General features: G+C 44.5%; 1 protein-coding gene across 1 annotated transcript; it reads left to right on the plus strand.

Annotated features, from left to right (window-relative positions):
* Window positions 1-1164: 1164 nt before the first annotated feature.
* On the plus strand, window positions 1165-20313 carry CD4 (CD4 molecule). The gene is made up of 9 exons (XM_090272763.1): window positions 1165-1264; window positions 1399-1569; window positions 14471-14632; window positions 15040-15285; window positions 16510-16854; window positions 17629-17829; window positions 18278-18402; window positions 18715-18782; window positions 19130-20313. Exons 1-9 carry the CDS (start codon window positions 1216-1218, stop codon window positions 19158-19160), a joined length of 1398 nt encoding a protein of 465 aa, XP_090128889.1. The 5' UTR covers window positions 1165-1215; the 3' UTR covers window positions 19161-20313.
* Window positions 20314-20483: the final 170 nt, after the last annotated feature.

Here is a 20483-nt window from a genome sequence, read left to right on the forward strand (position 1 = left end):
TTATATCTTTGTTTGTTGGACTTCCATGCAGCTTGATTTTCTGGAACTTCTGGTTGTCTGTAGTTTTTAGGTAGTCGTATTCCTTCTTAGTTGTGGAGTGAGATGCAGCCTGTCTGTCTAGGCCTCCACTTTGGCCGGAAGTGGACTCCCAACTCTCTTGAACAGCCCACCACCTCGGCACACCTTGGGGTATGATGCCCCTCCCTTTTCTTTCATCTAATTTGTGGTTTTCAAATTCAAGCGTGCATCAGTCACTTGGAGGTTTGTGAAAACACAGACTGCTAGATCCAGCCCCAGTTTCTGATTCAGCAGGTCTTGGATGGGGCCTGAGAATTTGCATTTCTAACAAGTTCCCAGGTGATGCTGCTGCTGATTTGAGAATCACTGCTCTAACTTAATGCTGCCCCTTCCTCAAGGTCTGTTCAGAACTTTTCTGCAGCCTCCTCCTCTCAGCCAGCAACAGTCTTCTATACTCACAGGAGTGGCTCCTGCTCTTTCATCTAAATGCTGAAACAGCATCTCATGCTTGTCCCTTTAGGAGTTATTATGAGGTCGGTCTGCTAGTGAGCAGGACCATACTCTGCTCCTTCTCTCCCTGACCGCTTACATTCTATCAGGCCCCAAATCCTGGAAGTCTCACCTCAGAACTAACCCATAAGTCAATCTTTTTCCACACATTCTCACGCCACTGCCTGAGTTCAGGCCTCATCTCCTCTGTCAAAACTGTTACAATCCTGACTCCTGGGCTTGGCCTCCTCCCATGAATCTTTCACAGAGCAGTTCAAGGGAACCATTTTGCAAATTTGTTCATGTCCTTCTCTACATAAAGTCCTCTGCTGGCTCCCCATGACCCAGGGTCAGGTCCCAGCATTCCAGCATGGCATTCAAAGACCTTTATGACCTTGCTTGGCTTCCTGGTCCCAGTCCCCACCAATTTGTCACTTTCTTCATCAATCTTTCTTGATGCCAGCCGGCATAGACCTCACTCCTGGCCTGTCCACAGCATTATGTGGCACATACCGGTGGGTGTCTGCATAGAGGTATGCCCTCCAGGTCCCTTGCTTGGCTTAAGGGTCCTGAAGGGAGAGATTGCCTACTATCCTGGTATGCTCCACACCCAATAAATGCCTGCTGCCTAACAATTAGTATCTCCCTCAGGCCCTGCCCCTTCTGTAAGGGAAGGCCCAGGTCCCTGCCTGCCTCAGCAAGGCCACAATGAACCAGGGAACTTCTTTTAGGCACCTATTCCTGCTGCTGCAACTGGGTAAGTGCTCAGATTTGGGGTGTGGGTGCAGATGGGCTGGGAGGAGGGGCTGATTAAGAAATGCAAAGGTAGGGATGGGGCCTGAGGTGGGGCAGTGACTGGCTTGAGGCCTGACCTCCTTCTTTTCCACCTAGCGCTGATGCTCCCAGGGATCGCTCAGGGGGAAGAAGTGGTGCTGGGTAAGGCAGGAGACACAGTAGAACTGCCCTGCAAAAATTCCCAGAAGAGCACATACTTCACCTGGAAAGATGCTTCTGGGACCAAAATTCTGGCAAGCACATCCTTGAGTACAGGTTTGGTTAGAGGTAGGTGGCCTAGCTCCCCATTCAGGGAGAAAAGCATTATGGATTGAACATTCCTGGTGTCAATGCTGTGCTTCTAGTAAACTCTGGGATCCCAGAGGGCTCAGGTCGACAGAGACTCAGGTACAAGTGTTAGTTTTAAGTGGTAGTGATAATTTTTCTTTCTTTCTTTCTTTTTTTTTTTAACAGTTGCTTTCTGTTTATGTCAAGTGATACTGGCATTCTGTTTATTGTAGCAATGTAAAGTTTCCTTTCAAGATGAAGTCATTTGACTTAAAAAAGTGAATCTATTTTAAAATGTTACATAAATAACACAGGTAGATTTGACCAAAAATCATGTATAAGGTATGTGAATGGTTGAACTCTGGAAAATATGGCTCCAGTCTAAGACTCTGGTTTTACTAGTGAGAAAATTGAGACCCAGGGAGAGGAAATCCCTGCCCTGAGCTTTTGTACCCAGTTAGAGGTGGAGCGGGGTTGGAGCTTTGGTCTTTGAACTTTCAGGTCTAGGCTCTCCTGTGGAATCTATCCTCAGTGCACCCAAACCTGAATTTGTCAAACTGCACAGGAAACCATCTTTGTTGAAAATGGACATCTTCCCTTCCAGTGGGAAAAAAACCCTCTGGCACGGAGGTTCTTGCTGGGTTCCCAGGGTAATGATTCAGATACCCATGTCCACTCTTCCTGTCTGAACATGAAGAAAAAGCCATTCCCTAAAATTAACAAAATCCCCAATTCCTGATCTCTTTCCAAGAAAACACAAAGCAGATATCAGCAGGTTAACTAGATTAACTGCCCCTTGCCTGCCGTGTCCTCTCATTCTTCAAACAGCTGCTTCAAGAGGCCCCCTGTGATCGAACTTACCTGCATCCACTCCTGGACCATGGGCTCCTGGTGCCCATTATGTAATTCACACCCTTGGACAGAGCTCAGGACCACAGCTCCCAGAAACCCTGGAAGCATATTTTTTTTTCCTGATTTTATTAATTTAGGTCTTCTCTCTTTTTTTTCTTGATGAGTCTGGTTAAAGGCTTGTCAATTTTCTATATCTTCTCAAAGAACCAACTGCTGGTTTTATTAATCCTTTGAATTGTTCTTTTAGTCTCTATGTCATTTAATTCTGCTCTGATCTTGACTATTTCCTTCCTTGTACTCACTCTGGGCTTTGTCTGTTGTTGTTCCTCTAGTTCTTATAGATGTAGGGTTAGGTTGTTAATTTGAAATTCTTCTATCATTTTTAGGTAGGCCTGTATTGCTATGAACTTTGCTCTCAGGACTGCCTTCACTGTGCCCCATAGGTTTTGGGCTGTTGTGTTTTCATTTTCACTTGTTTCCAGAAACTTTTTGATTTATTCCTTGATGTTATTGCTAACTCAATCATTATTTAATAGCATGTTATTCAGTCTCCATGAATTTAAATGTCTTTGAGTTTTTTCCTTGAGGTTGGTTTCTAGTTTCAAGCCACTGTGATCTGAAAATATGCTTAATATAATTTCAATTTTCTTGAATTTGTAAAGGCTAGTTTTGTAATCTATCTTTGGAAACGTTCCGAGACTTCTGGCCAAGATGGAGGCCAAGACAGACACACTGCGTCTCCCTCCACAACTAAGAAGGAATACAACTACCTCAAAACTAGAGATAACCAGAAGTTCCAGAAAACAGAGCTGCATGGAAGTTCAACAAACAAAGATATAAAGAAGAAATACTCCTCCAGACAGGTAGGAGGGGCGGAGCCAGGGCAGAGAGGATGCAGTGTGGTGGTGGCAGCAGCAGCGGCAGCAGCGGCAGGCCAGTGGAAACCACAGTCACACATTTTTAAAAGTAAGGAGGGACAGCTGGAGACCACTCCCAGCAAAAAAACAGACTGCACAGCTCATGGTTCCAGCACCAGGGAAAATAAAACCTCATTGCTTCTGACTGTGCAAACCAGTGGGGGTTAGGGCAGAGGAAGAGACTGCTCATCTCTCAGCAGAGTCCGCTTGTTTCAAGAGCCCCCATGGTCCTAGCTTATTTGCAAACCCACCCACTCAGAGAACAACGGCCAGGGCAACAGCTAGAGAGGTACCAGTCCCAAATGGAAGTGGGAGAAGTGCCTGGAAAAGGGGTGAGTGCTGAGCAAGCAGCGTTGTTCCCTCTCAGACACCTCCCCCACATACAGAGCCACAACGTGGTGAAACTGGTTGCCCTGTACTGGTGAATACCTAAGGCCTTGCCCCTTACAACGTAACAGGAGTGACAGCTCTACCTAAGACACAGAAGCAAACAAACACAGGAGCCTGTCAAGATGAGAAGACAGAGAAGCATGACCCAAAAAAGGGTACGGATCAAGGTTCCAGTGGCAGAACTAAGCAATGAGGAGATAGCCAACCTAACATATGTAGAGTTCAAAACACTGGTGATAAAGATGCTCACAGACTTGACAGATATGCTTAAGTATGGCAGATGCATAAGGGAAGAAGGGAAGTCTATGCTAAATGAAATGAAGGAAAATCCACACAAAACCAATGATGAAGGGAAACCGGGGTTCAAATCAATGATTTGGAACATAAAGAGAGAGGGGGGAAAAAAAACAGTCAACCAGTACAGAATGAGGAAACAAGAATTTTAAAAAATGAGGAGAGGCTTAGGAATCTCTGAGACAACTTTAAATGTGCCAACATCTGAATCACAGGGGTGCCAGAAGGAAAAGAAGAAGATCAAAAAATTGAAAACTTATGTGAAAAAATAATGAAGGAAAACTTCTCAAATTTGGTGAAGGAAATAGACATGTGGGTCCAGAAAGCACAGATAGTCCCAAACAAGCTAGACCCAAGGAGAATCACACCAAGACACATCATAATTAAAATGCTGAAGGTTCAAGATAAAGAATGAATCTTAAAAGCAGCAAGAGAAAACCAGAGTTACCTACAAAGGGGTGCCTATAAGACTATCAGCTGATTTCTCAAAAGAAACTTGGCAGGCAAGAAGGGACTGGCAAGAGTATTCAATATGATGAAAGGCAAGGACCTACAACCAAGATTACTCTATCCAGCAAAGCTATCATTTAGAATGGAAAGGCAGATAAAGTGCTTCCCAGACAAGGTAAAGCTAAAGGAATTCATCATCACCAAGCCATTGTTATATGAAATGTCAAAGGGACTTACTTAAGAAAAAGGGTATCAAAATTATTAACATTAAAATGACAACAAACTCATAATTATTAAGAACTGAATCTAAAAAATAAAAACAAAATCCAACTAAGCAAACCAGAATAGGAACAGAATCATAGGTATGGAGATCATTTGGAGGGTTGTCAGCTGTGAGGGGGGAGGGGGAGAAATGGGGAAATGGTGCAGGGATCAAGAAGCATAATCGGTTGGTACAAAATAGACAGGGGGATGTTAAGAATAATATAGGAAACGGTGAAGCCAAAGAACTTGTATGCAAGACCCATGGACATGACTAAGGAGAGTGGGATTGCTGTTGGGAAGGAGAGTATGAGGCAGAGCTGAGCAAAAAACAGAAATTGGGACTACTGTAACAACCTAATCAATAAAATATACTTAAAAAGAAAAAAAATGTTCCATGTGCATATGAAAAGAATGTATATTTTGCTTCTTTGGTGTGAAAGGTTCTGTATATATCACTAAGTCCATTTGATCTAGAGTGTATTCAATGCCACAATATCCTTGATGTTTCTTTGCTTGGAAGATCTGTCCATTTTTGACAATAGGGTGTTAAAGTCCCCTACTCTGAGTGTGTTGCTGTCGATATCCTTCTTGAAGTCCTCCAAGATTTTTCTTTTATATTTGAGTGCTCCTATGTTGGGTGCATATATATTTACAAGTATTATATCTTCTTCATAAATTTTCCCTTAAGTATTATGAAATGTCCTCTTTGTCTCTTTTTATGGCCTTTGTTGTGAAATCTGTTTTGTCTGATATAAGTATTGCTACTCCAGCTTTTTTTCATGTCCATTTGCTTGAAATGTTTTTTTCTATCCCTTCACTTTCAGTTTGTGTAGATCTTATGTTTTGAGGTGGGTCTCTTGTAGACAACATATATGTGGGTCATGCCTTCTAACCCGTTCAGCTACCTTATATCTTTTGATTGGTGCATTTAATCCATTTACATTTAAGGTTATTATTGATATTTACTTATTCGCTGTCATTTTCCCCCTTTGTACTTGTGTTCCTCTCTGTCGCTCTCTGTTTCTTCATCTTCTTAAAACAGACCCTTTAGCATCTCTTGCATTGCTGGTTTGATGGAGATGTATTCTTTTAGCCTTCTTTTGTCTGGGATACACCTTATTTCACCTTCCATTTTTAATGTGAACCTTGCTGGGTAGAGTATTCTTGGTTGTAGGCCGTTGTTTTTTATTGCTTAGAATATTTTTTGCCATTCCCTTCTGGCTTGTAGTGTTTCTGTTGATGAAAGCAATTTTTCTATCCTAGAATTTTATTCTGCTAAACTGCTTGAAATAAGTTGACTTTCTGTTGGGACTTTATTTTTATTAATGTTACAGTTAAAATAACTTAAAAAATTAATACAGGTACATGGTAAAAATGTAAAAACCATGCATATAATATACAGTGACAACAAATCTCCCATTTCCTTAGCTCTCTTTCCCAGCAGCAACTGTTTTAGTCACTTTCTACATTTCCTTCAAGAGATGAACTGTGCACGTAGAAGCCCATATGTATATAGTATGCTCTTCTCTTAAATCAATTTATCCTCTCTCTCTCTCTCTCTCTCTCTCTCTCTCTCTCTCTCTGCCTCTCTCTCTGGCCTACAATTACTAAGTAATATTCTAGGTGCTGGGAATATAATATAGTAAAAAAAAAAAGAGACATTCAAGTGATGAGCATACCATGGCCACACATTTGGTTCTAACCTTGTTTTTAATTTTCTTATTAGGTAGATACTTTGAAGATTGTTCTATATTCATATGTATGTGCAACTATATCTATCGATCTGTATATATTTCTACTTCATTTCTTTTCGGTGACTATATATTCCTTTTTTTTTTCCAACAAAGTTTATTATCTAAATTGAGTAATTACTGATACTTCTGTCTTAAAAGTGACTTATTCTGTAGGGTAGCCTGCTGGGTGAAAGGCTTAAAACCCACAAAAATAGGCAGAGAAGTTGAGTAGAAAAGAGAGTCAGATGTGTATTGAACCAAAAAAGAACAACTTGAAAATTACTTCTTAAAGTAGGTATACAATTAGAGTATGTTTTGATGTAAGGCTATTCATCCTAGGATGCATAAAATTCATGACCATAAAGGAGTATAAGCCTAAAGGATTCTTTGCTAGTTAAAAAGCCACGTTACCGTTTACAGTCAGTACTGCACTAAGTTGACCTCAGCCAGGGTAGGAAATTGAGTTACTTTTCACTAAATTTAGTTCATTACTCAGATTTTCAGTTAATTAACTAGTTTTGTCATCACATTTCTACTTCAAGTACTCAGTAGAACAGCTTGAAACCATGTTTCAGGCAGGGGTCATAACAGTGCGTTAGATTAGATGAACTTGGGACAGATTCTAGAAACATTGAACCTGACTGAGCACCTTTCTTCTTTGCACTTGGTTTCTGGGTGAAGGTGAGGCCTGACTCTCTAGTAGGGTCATGGAAGAGAAAACAAGAGCAGGGACTTCTCTGACTTGGCCTGGGGAGCTCTGACCTTGGGGAGACAAGCTTTGAAATCTGTGTGTTTCTGAATGGAAGTTGATGTTAGCTCCAGTTTTCCCTGCCTTCCAAGAGACTGAGAATGACCTGAGTGGCCTGAGTGTCCCCATTGCTTGAAGAAGGATGAGTCAGGAGAACCATAAGCAGAGAATGTCCTGCAGACCTTCCCCAGGGAAGGAAGAGACTGTGGCTTCAAGGTCAGCACCAGCATTTCTGACAGCTCATTATCTGTCGCTGTCCTGGTTCAAATAACTGTAAACAGTGAACACCATTCACACAGGTGCCAAATAAAGTACAGTGCGTCCATGCTGCAGGAGACAGAGCCACTTCCATGAAGAACCAGATGTTGTCCGGGAAGTCAGAGGCATTTCCAGCAAATACCTGGGCTCAAGCAGAGGGAGGGCAGGAGGAGGACTAGAGACGCTTGGGGAGAATTTGGGGCGGTAGCTTTGAGGAGAGAACTGAGGGAGCAGCTGACTGGGTCCCAGGGCTGACCTATTCCCCATACTGCAGGCAGACCATTCCCCTCCAAGTCTGTATAGTTCTTTTGTATAATTATACCACAACTTATTTGACTAATCCCATATTGGTGGACATTTAGGCTGTTTTCAGTTTATTGCTGCCAAACAGTTCTGCAGTGAATCAAACCTTGTATCTTTGGACACAGTGCAAATGTCTTTGTAGGATAAATTCCTAGAAGTGAAATTGGTGGGTCAGGTCAGCTTGATCTTTAGATATCTTTTTGTTTCTCAGATTTTTCTGAAATTACATCGCTATAAGATTTGACTGTATTAGTTTACACCTTCCAATATATTACTTTGTTTATACAAAGTTAATTGATTTTACTGTTTTTTTTCTTCAGATTTCAGAAGTATTACATGCTCATTACAAATTATTTTAGGAAGAAAATCAAATACACACATAATTCCAGCACTCAGATGTCCTTTGCTAACATCTGACTTATTTCCTTCCAATCTTTGTTTAGTGTGGCAAATATAGTACATATTATTTACATAGGTGATATTATTAATCTATTGTATATACCTTTATTCTACTCCCTAAAAACATTATATGATGATGAGATGATAAATTATTAGACTAAATTAAAAAAGTAATCTGGTGAACTTGGACCAGTGCAGCTCAGTTGGTTGGGTGTCATTCTGTAATGCAAAAGTTCACTGGTTTGATTCCCAGTCAGGGCACATGCCTGGGTTGTGGGCCAGTCCCAGTCAGAGCATGTGGAGACATGACCAATCAATGTTTCTCTCCTTCTCCTTCTCCTTCCCTTCCCCTCTCTCTAAATGTAAAGAAATGAAATCTTTATAAAAAGCTTAGTCTTAAAGAAAAACAAATAAGATAAAATCAATCAATCAATCAATAAAAGTGATCTAGCTATGTTTAATAAATACAAAATTCTAAAACCTTATTACCTAGTAGTAGCTATTCTGGAAAATCTATTTGACAGAAATAAAATTGTGCATATTTTGTGATACCTATGCAAGAATGTTTTTATAAGCATTGTTTATAATATGAGAAAATAGACTTCAACCTGAATATTAATTAGTGAGGAAAGAGTTGAACTATGTACAACTGTGGGAAATTATGCAGGTAATAAAAAAAAGTGGCCCTGGCTGGTGTGGCTCAGTGGATTGAGCACCAGCTTATGAACTGAAAGGTCACCTGTTCAATTCCTGGTCCAGGCACATGCCTCGGTTGAGAACCAGGTCCCCAGTTAAGTGTGTGTGAGAAGCAACAGATCAATGTTTCTGTCCCTCTCTCTCTCCTTCCCTCCCTCCCCCTTCTCTAAAAATAAATGAATACAATCCTTTTTTAAAAATGAGGGCTTCTGAAACAGCCTAAGTGCCCATCAGTGGATTAATGTATCAAAAAAATATGGTACATTTACGTAGTGGAATATTATACAGAAGGAAAGAAGGAACTGTTACCTTTTGCAAGAGCATGGAGGAAACTGGAGAGTATTATGCTTAGTGAAATAAGTCAGGCAACGAAAGACAAATACCATACTATCTTACCTAATACAGGAAATCAATGAACCAAACAAACAAACAAGCAAAATAGCACCAGAGGCATTGAAACAAGGAACAGACTGACAGTGATCAGAGGGGAGTGTGGATGGGGAAAAGGAGGGAAAGAAGGGGAGGGATTTAGTCAAGGAGCATGTATAAATGACCCATGGGACATGGAGAACAGAGTTGGGATTGACTATGAGAGTGGGGGTTGGGGGCAGTGGAGAGCAACGGGGGAAAAACTGGAACAACTGTAATAGAACAACAATAAAAAAAGAAATTAATAAAATTAAATTAAAAATGAGGGCTTTCATGTATATATGTAAATACAATAGAATATTTTTATAAAATTACTAATTTCTACAGATATGATAAATGTTATAAACCACATCCTTCTCCATAAAATATAACTGCAGACTTAAAAGACATTTGGGGGCATACTTGTTTATGAGGCAGTTGGTAGTTCTGACCTCTATAACCAGAGTTAATCCAAGTATGCTCATTTACATATTTAAAGGAGGAAGCTCTTTAGCACAGTACGTGTGCATGCAAATTCCATTGTGTTTGTACAATAAAATGATACAATTTTAAAAGTGAGGGCTTTCAGGAAAATGAAGTAGATGTATGTATGTGTGCTTGGGCTGCTATAACAAAATGCCATAGACTGGGTGAGTCAAAAAACAGAAATTTATTTCCCCATAGTTCTAGAGTCTGGAAATCTGAGATTAAGGTGCCTGTATGACTTGGTTCTGAAAAGGACTGTCTTCCTGGTCTGAAGATGGTGCCTTCTTGCTGTGTCCTCTCATAATGGAGAGAGAAGGCAAGGTCTGTGGTATCTTTTCTTATAAGGGCACTAATGACATCATGAGAGCCCAGTCCTCATGACCTCATCGAAATCTAATTACCTCCCAAAGGCCTATCTCCAAGGACCATCACACTGAGTGTTAGGACTTCAACATATGAATTTTGGAGGGACAGCAGTTCAGTCTATAGTAGCATACTTTTTTGGTATTTCTCTCACTAAGTGCAACTGAAAACCCTTCTTATATATAGAAATAACATAAGGACAAATTTTTAATTTTATTTTTTAAATTTTTGATATTTAGAGAGAGGGGAAGGGAGGGAGAGAGGGAAAGAAACATCTATGAGAGAGAAACATCAATTGGTTGCCTTTTGGACGTGCCTTGACCAGGGACTGAACCCGCAACCCAGCCTTCTGTATGTGCCCTGACCGGGAATCAAACCAGTGACCTTTCAATTTGCAAGATGATGCCCAACCGAGCCACACCAGCCAGGGCTAACATAAGGAAAATTTGAAAGGTGTAGCGATAAGGGCAAACTGGTAGGGACCTCAGCATCTGAGGGAAAACATGTGGCGAATTTTCTTGTTGCCTTGTAGTATATCCCAGTCTTGGAACAGAAGAATCTGGCAATCTGGATAGGTCAATGGACACAGACAATAAGCCTGCCTAAAAGCCTGTTTTCTCTAGCCAAAGGAGCAGGAAAGAGCAACTTAGAAAGATAAAACACTTTTTAAAAAAGACTTTATTTATTTATTTTTAGAGAGAGGGAAAGGGACGGAGAGAGAGAGGGACAGAAACATCAATGTGTGGTTGCCTCTCACATGCCCCCAACTGGGGACCTGGCCCACAACTCACACATGTGCCCTGACTGAGAATCGAACCAGCGACCCTTTGGTTCACATGCTGGCTCTGAATCCACTGGGCCACACCAGCCAGGGCAGATAAAACACTTTTAGATAATAACTATTCTATTCCAGTCAAACATCAGAGAAAAACACTGTGGCCCACAAAAAGAATTAAAAGTTTCACATTCATATGCTCAGGATGTCAAGCATATTTTGTTAAGTGGAAAGAGTAAGCTATGTATGTAATATACTCTCATTTTAATTTAAAAACAAAATGTGTGTGAATATATGTTTGTGTGAGCTAAGAAAAAAGCATGGAGGGATCTATACCAAACTGTTCACAATAGTATTAGAAGGGTGGGTCAGGGAAAAGGGAAGTGTTGTATCTGTGTCATTTTTCTAATTTAAATAACTAACTTAAAAAGTAGAGATTAGCTTAACACAACTCTAAAAATGTACATTATGAATGTTTTCCATTTCATTAAAAATCATTTATAAATATTACTTTTGGTACCATCCTAACAGTCCATCAAATTCATGTCCTCTAATATGTAGCCATTAGCCTCTTGTCTAACGTTGTGCACTATTAACATCATAGTTATTTGTGTACTCACATTTTGGATTGCATTTTTAAAGTACTGCTTTAAGGATAAAGTTCTAGAAATAAAATTAAGGATGTGAACTTTTAAAAATAGTTGCTGTACTACACAACTGCTTCCAGAAAGGATTTATGCATTTGCAATAGGTCTAGTGAATGTCACTATGTGACCTCTCTCACTAGCACCCTTGCCAGGCCGAGTAGTATTATTTAAATTATTTTCTTTCTTTCTTTCTCTTTCTTTCCTTTTTTTCTCTTCTCTTCTTTCTCTTTTTCTCTTTCTTTCTTTTCGCTCATTTGACAGTTTAAAATATATCATTGTTACTTTAATTTGCATTTCTTTGATCACTTGTGACATTGAAACAATGTGCTCCTTTCTAAAAATTCTTAAGGCTTTTGTCAGTGCTTTTGTTCTCTTTCTGTGATTGAGCTTCCTGCAGAACAGCTTCCAGACCCCTGACAAAGGCAGTATCACTCCCCTGATTCCACAGAGTCAATTTTTTTCTACTTCAATCCCTGCTTTCCTATCCATGACTGATTAGAGCCATTCATTCCTTTGGAAGTGTTTTTCTGTTTCACCTTCTTTGTTCCCGTGGCAAAGCCACCATCATTTTCCAAAGCCACATACCTGGCCATTCTCTCTGCTACTAACCAGTCTCTTCTACTTTGATTTCTCTTCCACCTGCTGCAGCACCGACTTTCCAAGCAATAATGCCCTGCACATGTCACTCCCTAGTCCACTAGACAAAGCCTAGAAGCTGCTGCCTAACATTCACCTCTAGCATCACTTCCCATAGCTTCCCAGCCAGAAACCTCCACTCCCAAGTGGTTTCCTCACAGCTCTGTGGTGCTTGCCCACTAGAGCTTTGCCCGGTTCCTGGATGTCCTCACTACTCCCCCTCCCTCTAGTGCACTACCTATCCTTCTTTTAAGTCTTGGTTCAACGCTGGTCTCCTCCACAAATTTATTCCAGACTCAACTGCACTCTTAGACCTTTCACACCATTCTGCAATCATTTTTGCCAAGTATGGGACGGCCTGGACAAGTGGGCCATGATGGGCCCAGAGAGGAAAAGGAAAGCAAGGAGGAAGAGTTATTTTAGGGAAGGGTGATACGGATACATTCATTTTGAACTAACTGAGTTTTGGGTGATGTCAGGCTAATCCTATAAAAATGATCCCTTGAGCCACTGGAAATGTGGGCCCCAGAATTGAGGAGAGAGGATGGAGGTGGGAATATCAACTTCGGAGTCATCTGCAGAGCTGAGAGGGGATGCAGTGGAATTTAGAATATCTGTAGAAGTGAGGAAGAGGATCCAAGACAGAGTCTGGGGTAACGCCTAAATGCAGATGTCAGAACAAGAATCCAAAAAGAAGAAAAGGGAATGGTGCTTATATACAGAGGAGGGAATCAAAAGAGGTGAAAAATGGGGCTGAACTAGAGAAGGTTTCTTTTCCAAGAAGTTTGGTAAATTGTGAAAGGACTATAGTAGGATTTCAGAAAAACTGAGGAACGAAACCAGTGTGTAGACCCATGGGACAGAGCAAGCAGGGTAAGAACAACCAATGGGGCAAATGAAAGGAGTGTGCGGGCAGTGCTGGAGGGAAAGCTGGGGTTGGGCCATGCCCAGGGCTGCAAGTTCTCTGGAAAGGCCTCCTGGAGAGGATGGGCCTGAGACGTGGGGGAGGGGACTAGGAGGTCTGGCAGAGAAGAGAAGGGAGAACGCACGACATCCAGTCTCCCCCACTAAGGCCAATATAGGCAGAAGGCCTATGACTGCTCTGGGAGGCAGAGGTGGTGCCCAGCGGGTTGAGGGTGGGAGCTTTATCTCAGCCACCTTCCTCCCTCCCTGTAAAAGTGCATTCTAAGTGAAAAACTGTGTGTTTGCTATGTAAATTCAGCTCTAAAGTCCTCCTCCACATGAATTCTGGAGCCACCACTGCACCCAGAAAATGGTTAGCTAAAGAGAAGAACTTCCCCTTGATGATGGTTATTAGATACTAAAAAGGAGGAGACTGGAGGAAGCCACATGTCCATGCCTGAGGAACTTTCCAGAAACAATACTGCATAGTGTCCCTAACAGGCCTGAATTTTAATCCCACTCCACCCCTTACCGGAGTCAAAATTCAAAAGGTAGACAAGGGTATATAGTGAAAAGCTTCCCCTCTCACACTTGTCTCAAGGGTATTCATTTCCTGTCCCCAGGGGCAACCAAGTTCACCATTTTCTTATGTTTATGTCTAGAAATATTTGTTCACATACAAGGCAGATAGGTAAGTAAATAAATTTCCCCTCCTTTTTAGACACATGATAGCCTATTTAATACAATATCTTGCTTCATTCAGTTAATGATATTTCTTAGATATTATTCCATTTCACTATATAAAGAGCTCCCTCATCCTTCTATTATAGCATTCTATTGAATGAGTAAACTATAATTTGTTTAAGTATCCTTTCTTGGTGGACATTTAGTTTTATATGTGCACTTGGAATTCTGGTAGATATTACAATTTACATTCCAAAGAAATTGTACTGGTTTATGTTCCTGCCGACATTGTATAAGTAAGAGTTTGAGCAACTACTTAATCTCCCTAAGCCTCAGTTTCCTTATCTTCAAAATAAACAAAACAGGAAAAAAAAAAAAAGCAAAACAGTACCTATTTCTTGGAATTGTTTTGCAGATTACTTAAGGTGATGCATGTATAGAGTATTTAGCATGTAGGAGTTGGTGTTCTCTAAATGTGATGTGACTTTATTTTGGATGAGGGAGATGTTGTCCTGGCCAGGTAAATGAACGTGATGGGACCTCCTCACCAGTCTGGAGTTCTCTGACTAGGACGAGGGCAGATTCTGCAGGATGTTAGCAACTCAGATCAGAGGAGTTGTAGGCCCTGCCTTCCAGGGGTACCGTGTCTCCACTATGCCCTCCCCCAACCTCCTCCATATGACTTCTACTCCCAGGTCCCACCAAGCTGCAACCGCGCGTTGAATCAAAAAAATCCATGTGGGACCAAGGATCCTTTCCTTTGATCATCCACAAACTTGAGATAACAGACTCAGGGTCTTATGTCTGTGAACTGGAGAACAAGGCAACGACAAAAGTGAAATTGTTGGTGTTCAGATGTGAGTACAGCAGGCCTGGGGTGTGGGCACCTCCAGCCAATCTCCCTTCCCCGACTCCCAACCCAGAGTCATATGAGACTGGCTACCACATCTCCTCAAACCCTCCTCAGGCCTTGGGTCAGCAGTAGGGAGAGGAAGAGACCTGGAGAGGGGGAAGGAGAAGGAGAGGGGCAGGAGCCATAGGAAGGAAGGGGAGAGACAAAGGAAGAGAAGAGGAGAAGAGGTGGGAGGAAGAAGGGAGAGGGAAGTGGGGAAGTCCTGCTTAGGGCTGAGGGTGGGCAAGCTGGGTGTTGGCTGGAAGAGAGATGTTGGGACGGGGTAATGGAAGACACTCTTGGTTTCCTGGCTTCGTCCCTTCTCCTTGGGGAAAATGTGTGTGTGACACAGGTGGTCTGCTCCCTCCACAGTGAATGCAAGTTCGCACACCCAGAGCAGCGTCCGCCAGCTGGCAGGGGAGAGCCTGACCCTGACCTTGGAGAGCTACTCTGAAAGTAACCCTTCAGTGACATGGAAAAGTCCAGGGAATAAACTGCAGGGAAAGGGCAAGAATCTCTCACTATCCCGGCTGGGGCTACAGGAGAATGGCACCTGGACATGCACTGTCTCCGAGGCAGAGAAGACACTGGTGTTGAACATAAACATCTTGGTGCTGAGTAAGAGTTGCTCTTGTCCCCTGCAGACTACCCCCTACCTCAGAGGCTGACGGACCCTCCCTCAACTCAGACTGCTGCTGCTGGGTCTGGTACTAAGGACAGAGGGGAGGCTAGGGCCAGGCTCCCCAAAAGCTGAAGTCTCTCCTGAGGGATACACTGGGCCTTTAAAGCTTCCTCAGTCTGGTGGATTTGGAGGAAGGAAGGAACATGGGACGTGAGGATGTGTGGGACCCCAGGGACCCCTGGAGGAGGCCCCAAAGGAGGAGTGTCAGGTTCAGGGACACCTGTTTCCTTTGTTGCCTCAGCTCCCCATTCCCACCAAGTTGGCAGACCCACTTACTCAGGGACATGAGCCAGCCCTGAGGAAATCCTACATTGCCCCCTTTAGAACCCTGAGCCAGCCACTGCAGGGAAAACTGAAAGCCAAGAATGCAGGTTTTACCCCAGAGGCCTGTGTGACACAAGGTAGGGTAGTGTCTGGACTCAGATTCAAATCCTGGCTCTGACTTAACCTTAAGCAAGTTACTGAACCTCTCTGTGCCTTGGTTTCTGTAAAACGGGGATGACACTCACTGTGACAGGAGTACTTACCTTGTAGTGTTACAGTGAGCATATAGTAGGGAAGGCGCTTAGAACAGTGCCTGGCACATAGTGTTAGCTCTTATCTTGTGAAGGGTGCTAACTCTTTCTTTTTATCCTCACCTGAGGACATGCTTATTGATTTTAGAGAGGGGAAGGGAGGGAGAAAGGGAAGGAGAAAAACATCAATGCCAGAGAGAAACATCAATCAGTTCCCTCTACAACATGCCCTGACCAGGGACTGAACTTGCAACCCAGGCATGTGCCCTGACTGGGAATCAAACCCAAGACCTTCCAGTTCACGGGACAATGCCCAACCAAGGGAGCGACTCCAGCCAGGACAAGGGTGCTATCTAAGCGCCTAAGTAAATACCCTCTGTGCTCCAGGGAGCTTGGCTGGGCTGTTCTATGAGGGCTTCCAGGGGGGAGGAGGCACTGCTGTGGGAACATGCTGGGGTGGAGAAATGAGAGAGAAGACTGAAGACTTAGAGGGGAATTTAGGGGCCTGGTATGGCAAGCTGGGTGTTTGGGTGCACCTGGTCCCCTTTCATCTTTTTGCTGTCCCCACCACATGCCTACCTTACCCTGTACACCCTCATCATTCTATCTCCTTCTAACCCAGGTTCTCTCCCTTCCTGCCTCCAGCTTTCAAGAACGTCCCTAACACCTTCTATACAAAAGTGGGGGAGCCAGTAGCGTTCTCATTTCCACTCACCTTTGAAGATGAAAACCTGGATGGGGAGCTGAGTTGGCAGGAGGAGGGAGCTTCCTCCTTTCAGCCCTGGATCACCTTCTCCTTTGAGAACGGGAAGGTATCTGTGGGGAAGAATCACCAAGACCGGAAGATCCAAGTGAAGGAGAAGCTCCCACTCTACTTCAGCCTGCCCAAGGCCTCGCCACAGGATGCTGGTTCTGGAAACCTGACCCTAAAACTCAAGCGGTGGCAATCGCATCCATTACACCAGAAAGTGAACCTTGTGGTGATGAGAAGTGAGGAGCTGGGCTGAGAAGGGAAAGGCAGGGGTGGGAGGTGGAGGGCCCTAACCCAGGGCTCCTCCTAAGCCAGGACAGGCCCCCAAACGGTTGCCCAAGCCCTGATTACCTGATGGAGCTGATGAAGGGCCCACTGGTTTGGGAGCTGGTTTTGCACTAAAACTGGAATCCATATATCTTCCACATCTGTGAGCCAGCCTAAGGTATATTCCACTGAGAATTGCCAAAGGGCGTGTGCTGACAACCAGGGTTATAGTTCTGCCTCTGCCCTATCCCTCTGTGACCCTGGCTAAGCCCCCACCTCTGTGTGTCTGCTTTCCCCTAACGAGGATAACAAAATCTGCTCTGAATGTGATACTGATGAAGATAATGTCAGGCTCCACACCAGGTTCTTTGCTTCCCTATTTCCATAATCATCATAGACAAGTAATAATGTCTAACACTTGATGCTTCTTACACCCCAGGCCCCAATCGAGTGCTTTACAAATATTTGTGCATTTAATAATTGTGTGGAGCTCAGGTTGCCAAGCAACGTACTCAGGGAACATACAGATAGTAAGCAGTGGGGCTGGGATTCGAATCCAAGACCACTGGACCTCAAAAGCTGTGTTTTCCCTATTAGAACTGCATAAAAATGTGCTCTAAGATGCTAAAAGAAGAACACTCACATAAGGTGTCATTTTTATTGTTCTACTGGTTCCCCTTAGAGCATGGAGGTGCCAAGAACCCAGAGGACCAGGCTCCTAACCTTAAGCTCTTGTTCCCCTGCAGTGACTAAGACCCAGGACCAATTGACCTGTGAAGTGCTGGGGCCAAGCCCCCCTGAGCTGATGCTAAGCTTGAAGCTGAAAAACCAGTCTGAACAGGTCTCAAGTCAACAGAAGCTGGTGAAGGTGCTGAACCCTGAGGTGGGAATGTGGCAGTGTCTACTGCGCGACAAGGACAAAATCCTGCTGGAATCCAACGTCGAGGGTGAGTGAGGCCTAACCCTAAGCCCCTGCCTCCCAGGATTGGTGCAGACCACCCAGGGTCCCAGCCTCCCAACTGCCCTGAGTGGGTGAGTTATGTGGATGGTGTCTCGATACAGGAGCAATGAGGTGGGGTGTCCTGAGCTCTAGGTCCCCACCTGTGGTCTTGCAGGTTCCCACCTCCCTAAGGTCTGCAGCCCAAGAGTAAGGCCCACCTGACCAAGAGCCCCCACCCTATCTCCTTTCCAAAGCCAGCCACAAGCAGTTGTGTGCATGTGTGCGCAGCACATCAGTGTGTGTGCATGCACATGTGTATGTAAGTCACACAGACTAGACCACTACTCCTAGCTCCCCAGAGTACCCTGTAGTCTCTGAACCTTAAACCCCCTTCCTCAGCCTGTGTCCTGATGGGAGATAATAAACTGAACACCCCTCCCCCCCACTTCTTGCAGTTTTGGCCTCAGCGTTAACCCAGGACTGGCCAAAGCTCCTGGCCATTGTGGTGGGGGCAATCATAGGCTTTCTGATTTTCACTGGGTTCTGCATCTTCTGCTGTGTCAAGTGCTGGCGACGAAGGGTGAGTGAACCTCCCCAGACCACCCCCCACCCCCCACCCACCACTCCGACATAGCAACAAGGATATCCTATGTGACCTGCTTCTGCTCTGTTTCTCTCTGCCCACCACCAAGTTTCCTTACTGCAGACTGGGCTCTGTCCCAGATCCCAGGAAGGGAGAGGCAGGAAGGAGCAGAGAGTTAATTCTGGGACAGATGGTCTCAGCCACAGTATCTACTTCTCCCCTCCCAGCTTTCCCTACTCCTCCATCCAAGGGGTACTTCCCCGATGGAGGCCAGAGACCCTCACAACTCCCCTCTTTCTTCCTGGACAGCGCCAGGAAGAGCGGATGTCTCAGATCAAGAGACTCCTCAGTGAGAAGAAGACCTGCCAATGCCCCCAGTAAGGAACTGGGAGGAGAAAGAAGGGGGTGGTGAGAATGGGAGGGCTAGGAGGAGGACAGGAGGAGGAAAGGAGAGGGGGGAGGGAGGGGATGAAGAGGGAGGAGGGGTGGAAATGAGGAGATGGAGGCTAAGGGAGGCGGTGGAGAGGAGACAAGGGTACAAAGGGATGGCTAAAGAGGTAGAAAGCAGGCAGAAGACTAAGGGGTGTGTGTGTGGCAGACAGCTGTGGCCCAGAGGCCATCACCATACTGGAAGAGAAGAAGGGTCTGGGAGCCATGGAGGTCCTAGAACTTGAAGGGAGTTGGGGAGAAATAGCCTTGCTCCTCTCATTCTTTTATCCTCCAGCCGGTTACAGAAGACATGTAATCTCATTTGAGGCTCCGGGCCAGGGGGAGCTTCCTACTTGCAGCCTCCCCAGCCATCTACCCTGCATTTCCTGATGGGCTCCTGGGCCTGCGGACCAGATGAATGTAGCAGATCTCAGCGCCTCTGGCATCTTCTGCTCTGTCCAGAGTTGGCCATTGGGTCTCCTCTTCCAGAGGCTTACTCACTGCACTGCTTCCTCATTCCCTGTTCAGTCAAACCCTTGGCCTTCTTTGAGTATCTCTTCTCAACTCTCTCCCTTACTATCCACTCGGATCCCAGGGAAACACATGGAACCAGCCCTGCCTGGCCTGGAGTGTGAGGCTGGGTGTCTGAAGCACGACGTACAGGACTGTCATTTTACAGGAAAGAAATTTGGGACCAGAAATGGGCAGGGGCTAGTCTAAGATCACACAGCCAGTTGAGGACGGATCCAGATCTAAAGGCTCCTGACTGCTCCCCTGTTCCATTCTGACACTCTCCCACATGCACAGCTCACACCTGTGCAGACACAATTCCTTATTGCCCAAGCAACACACTTAGTTTATAAACCGGTTTCACATCCTTCATCTATTTAAAGCTTAGGAAAATCCTATGAGGCTGGTGGTGACAAGACCAAGATTAGCATCTCCAGTTTATAGACCAGAAATGAAATTCAGAGAAGTCATATAATTGCCCAAGGTCACAAAGCTAGTAAGTCCTGGGTCAGGACTGGCCCAGACTGCTTGATCCCTAGTTCTACTGCTGTTGAACACGGGAACAAATACCACACAGATCTCTGCAGCTGGCCCGTCACAGATGCCCAGCATATACTTTAGGATTCACAGGAGCATAACACCACAGGGAGGCCTGCTTCAGGGAGGTCAGGAACACGGAGAGCAGCCTCCCTGCCTAAAATCCTTCCTTCATCACCTGCTGGAGGCAGAACCCTGTTACCAGAGGACAAAGCCTGCAGATCTCCTAATCAGAGCACAGGCTGGAGCACAGGCCCTGTGGGAGAGAGCACCCAGTGACCCACCACTCAGCCTGTGAAGAACCTTCTGGAAGGTGAGCTTTGCCAGGGGGAGGGGGGTGGGACACAGGCCTGAGAGTGAGCCCTCTGAGAGGATCTCCTATGAAGGGTGATGGCGCTGGGCCTCAGTCCCCCTGCCCTGCATGCTCCTTTACAGGAGAAGTCAAGGTTACAAGTATTCTCCCTCTTCTTCTTGACCCAGTTCTATCAGGATCCTTGGCCTCCTCTGCCTCTCCTTCCATTCTTTTCTCATCACCTCCCTCAGTCCCTATGCCCTTTCACTTTCCCTTTCTTTCCAGCTTGCCTCTTCCGAGAAGAACACCC

The sequence above is a fragment of the Furipterus horrens genome, unplaced genomic scaffold, assembly GCF_987537825.1.
Source record: "Furipterus horrens unplaced genomic scaffold, mFurHor1.1.pri manual_scaffold_4, whole genome shotgun sequence".
NCBI classification, from domain to species: domain Eukaryota; kingdom Metazoa; phylum Chordata; class Mammalia; order Chiroptera; family Furipteridae; genus Furipterus; species Furipterus horrens.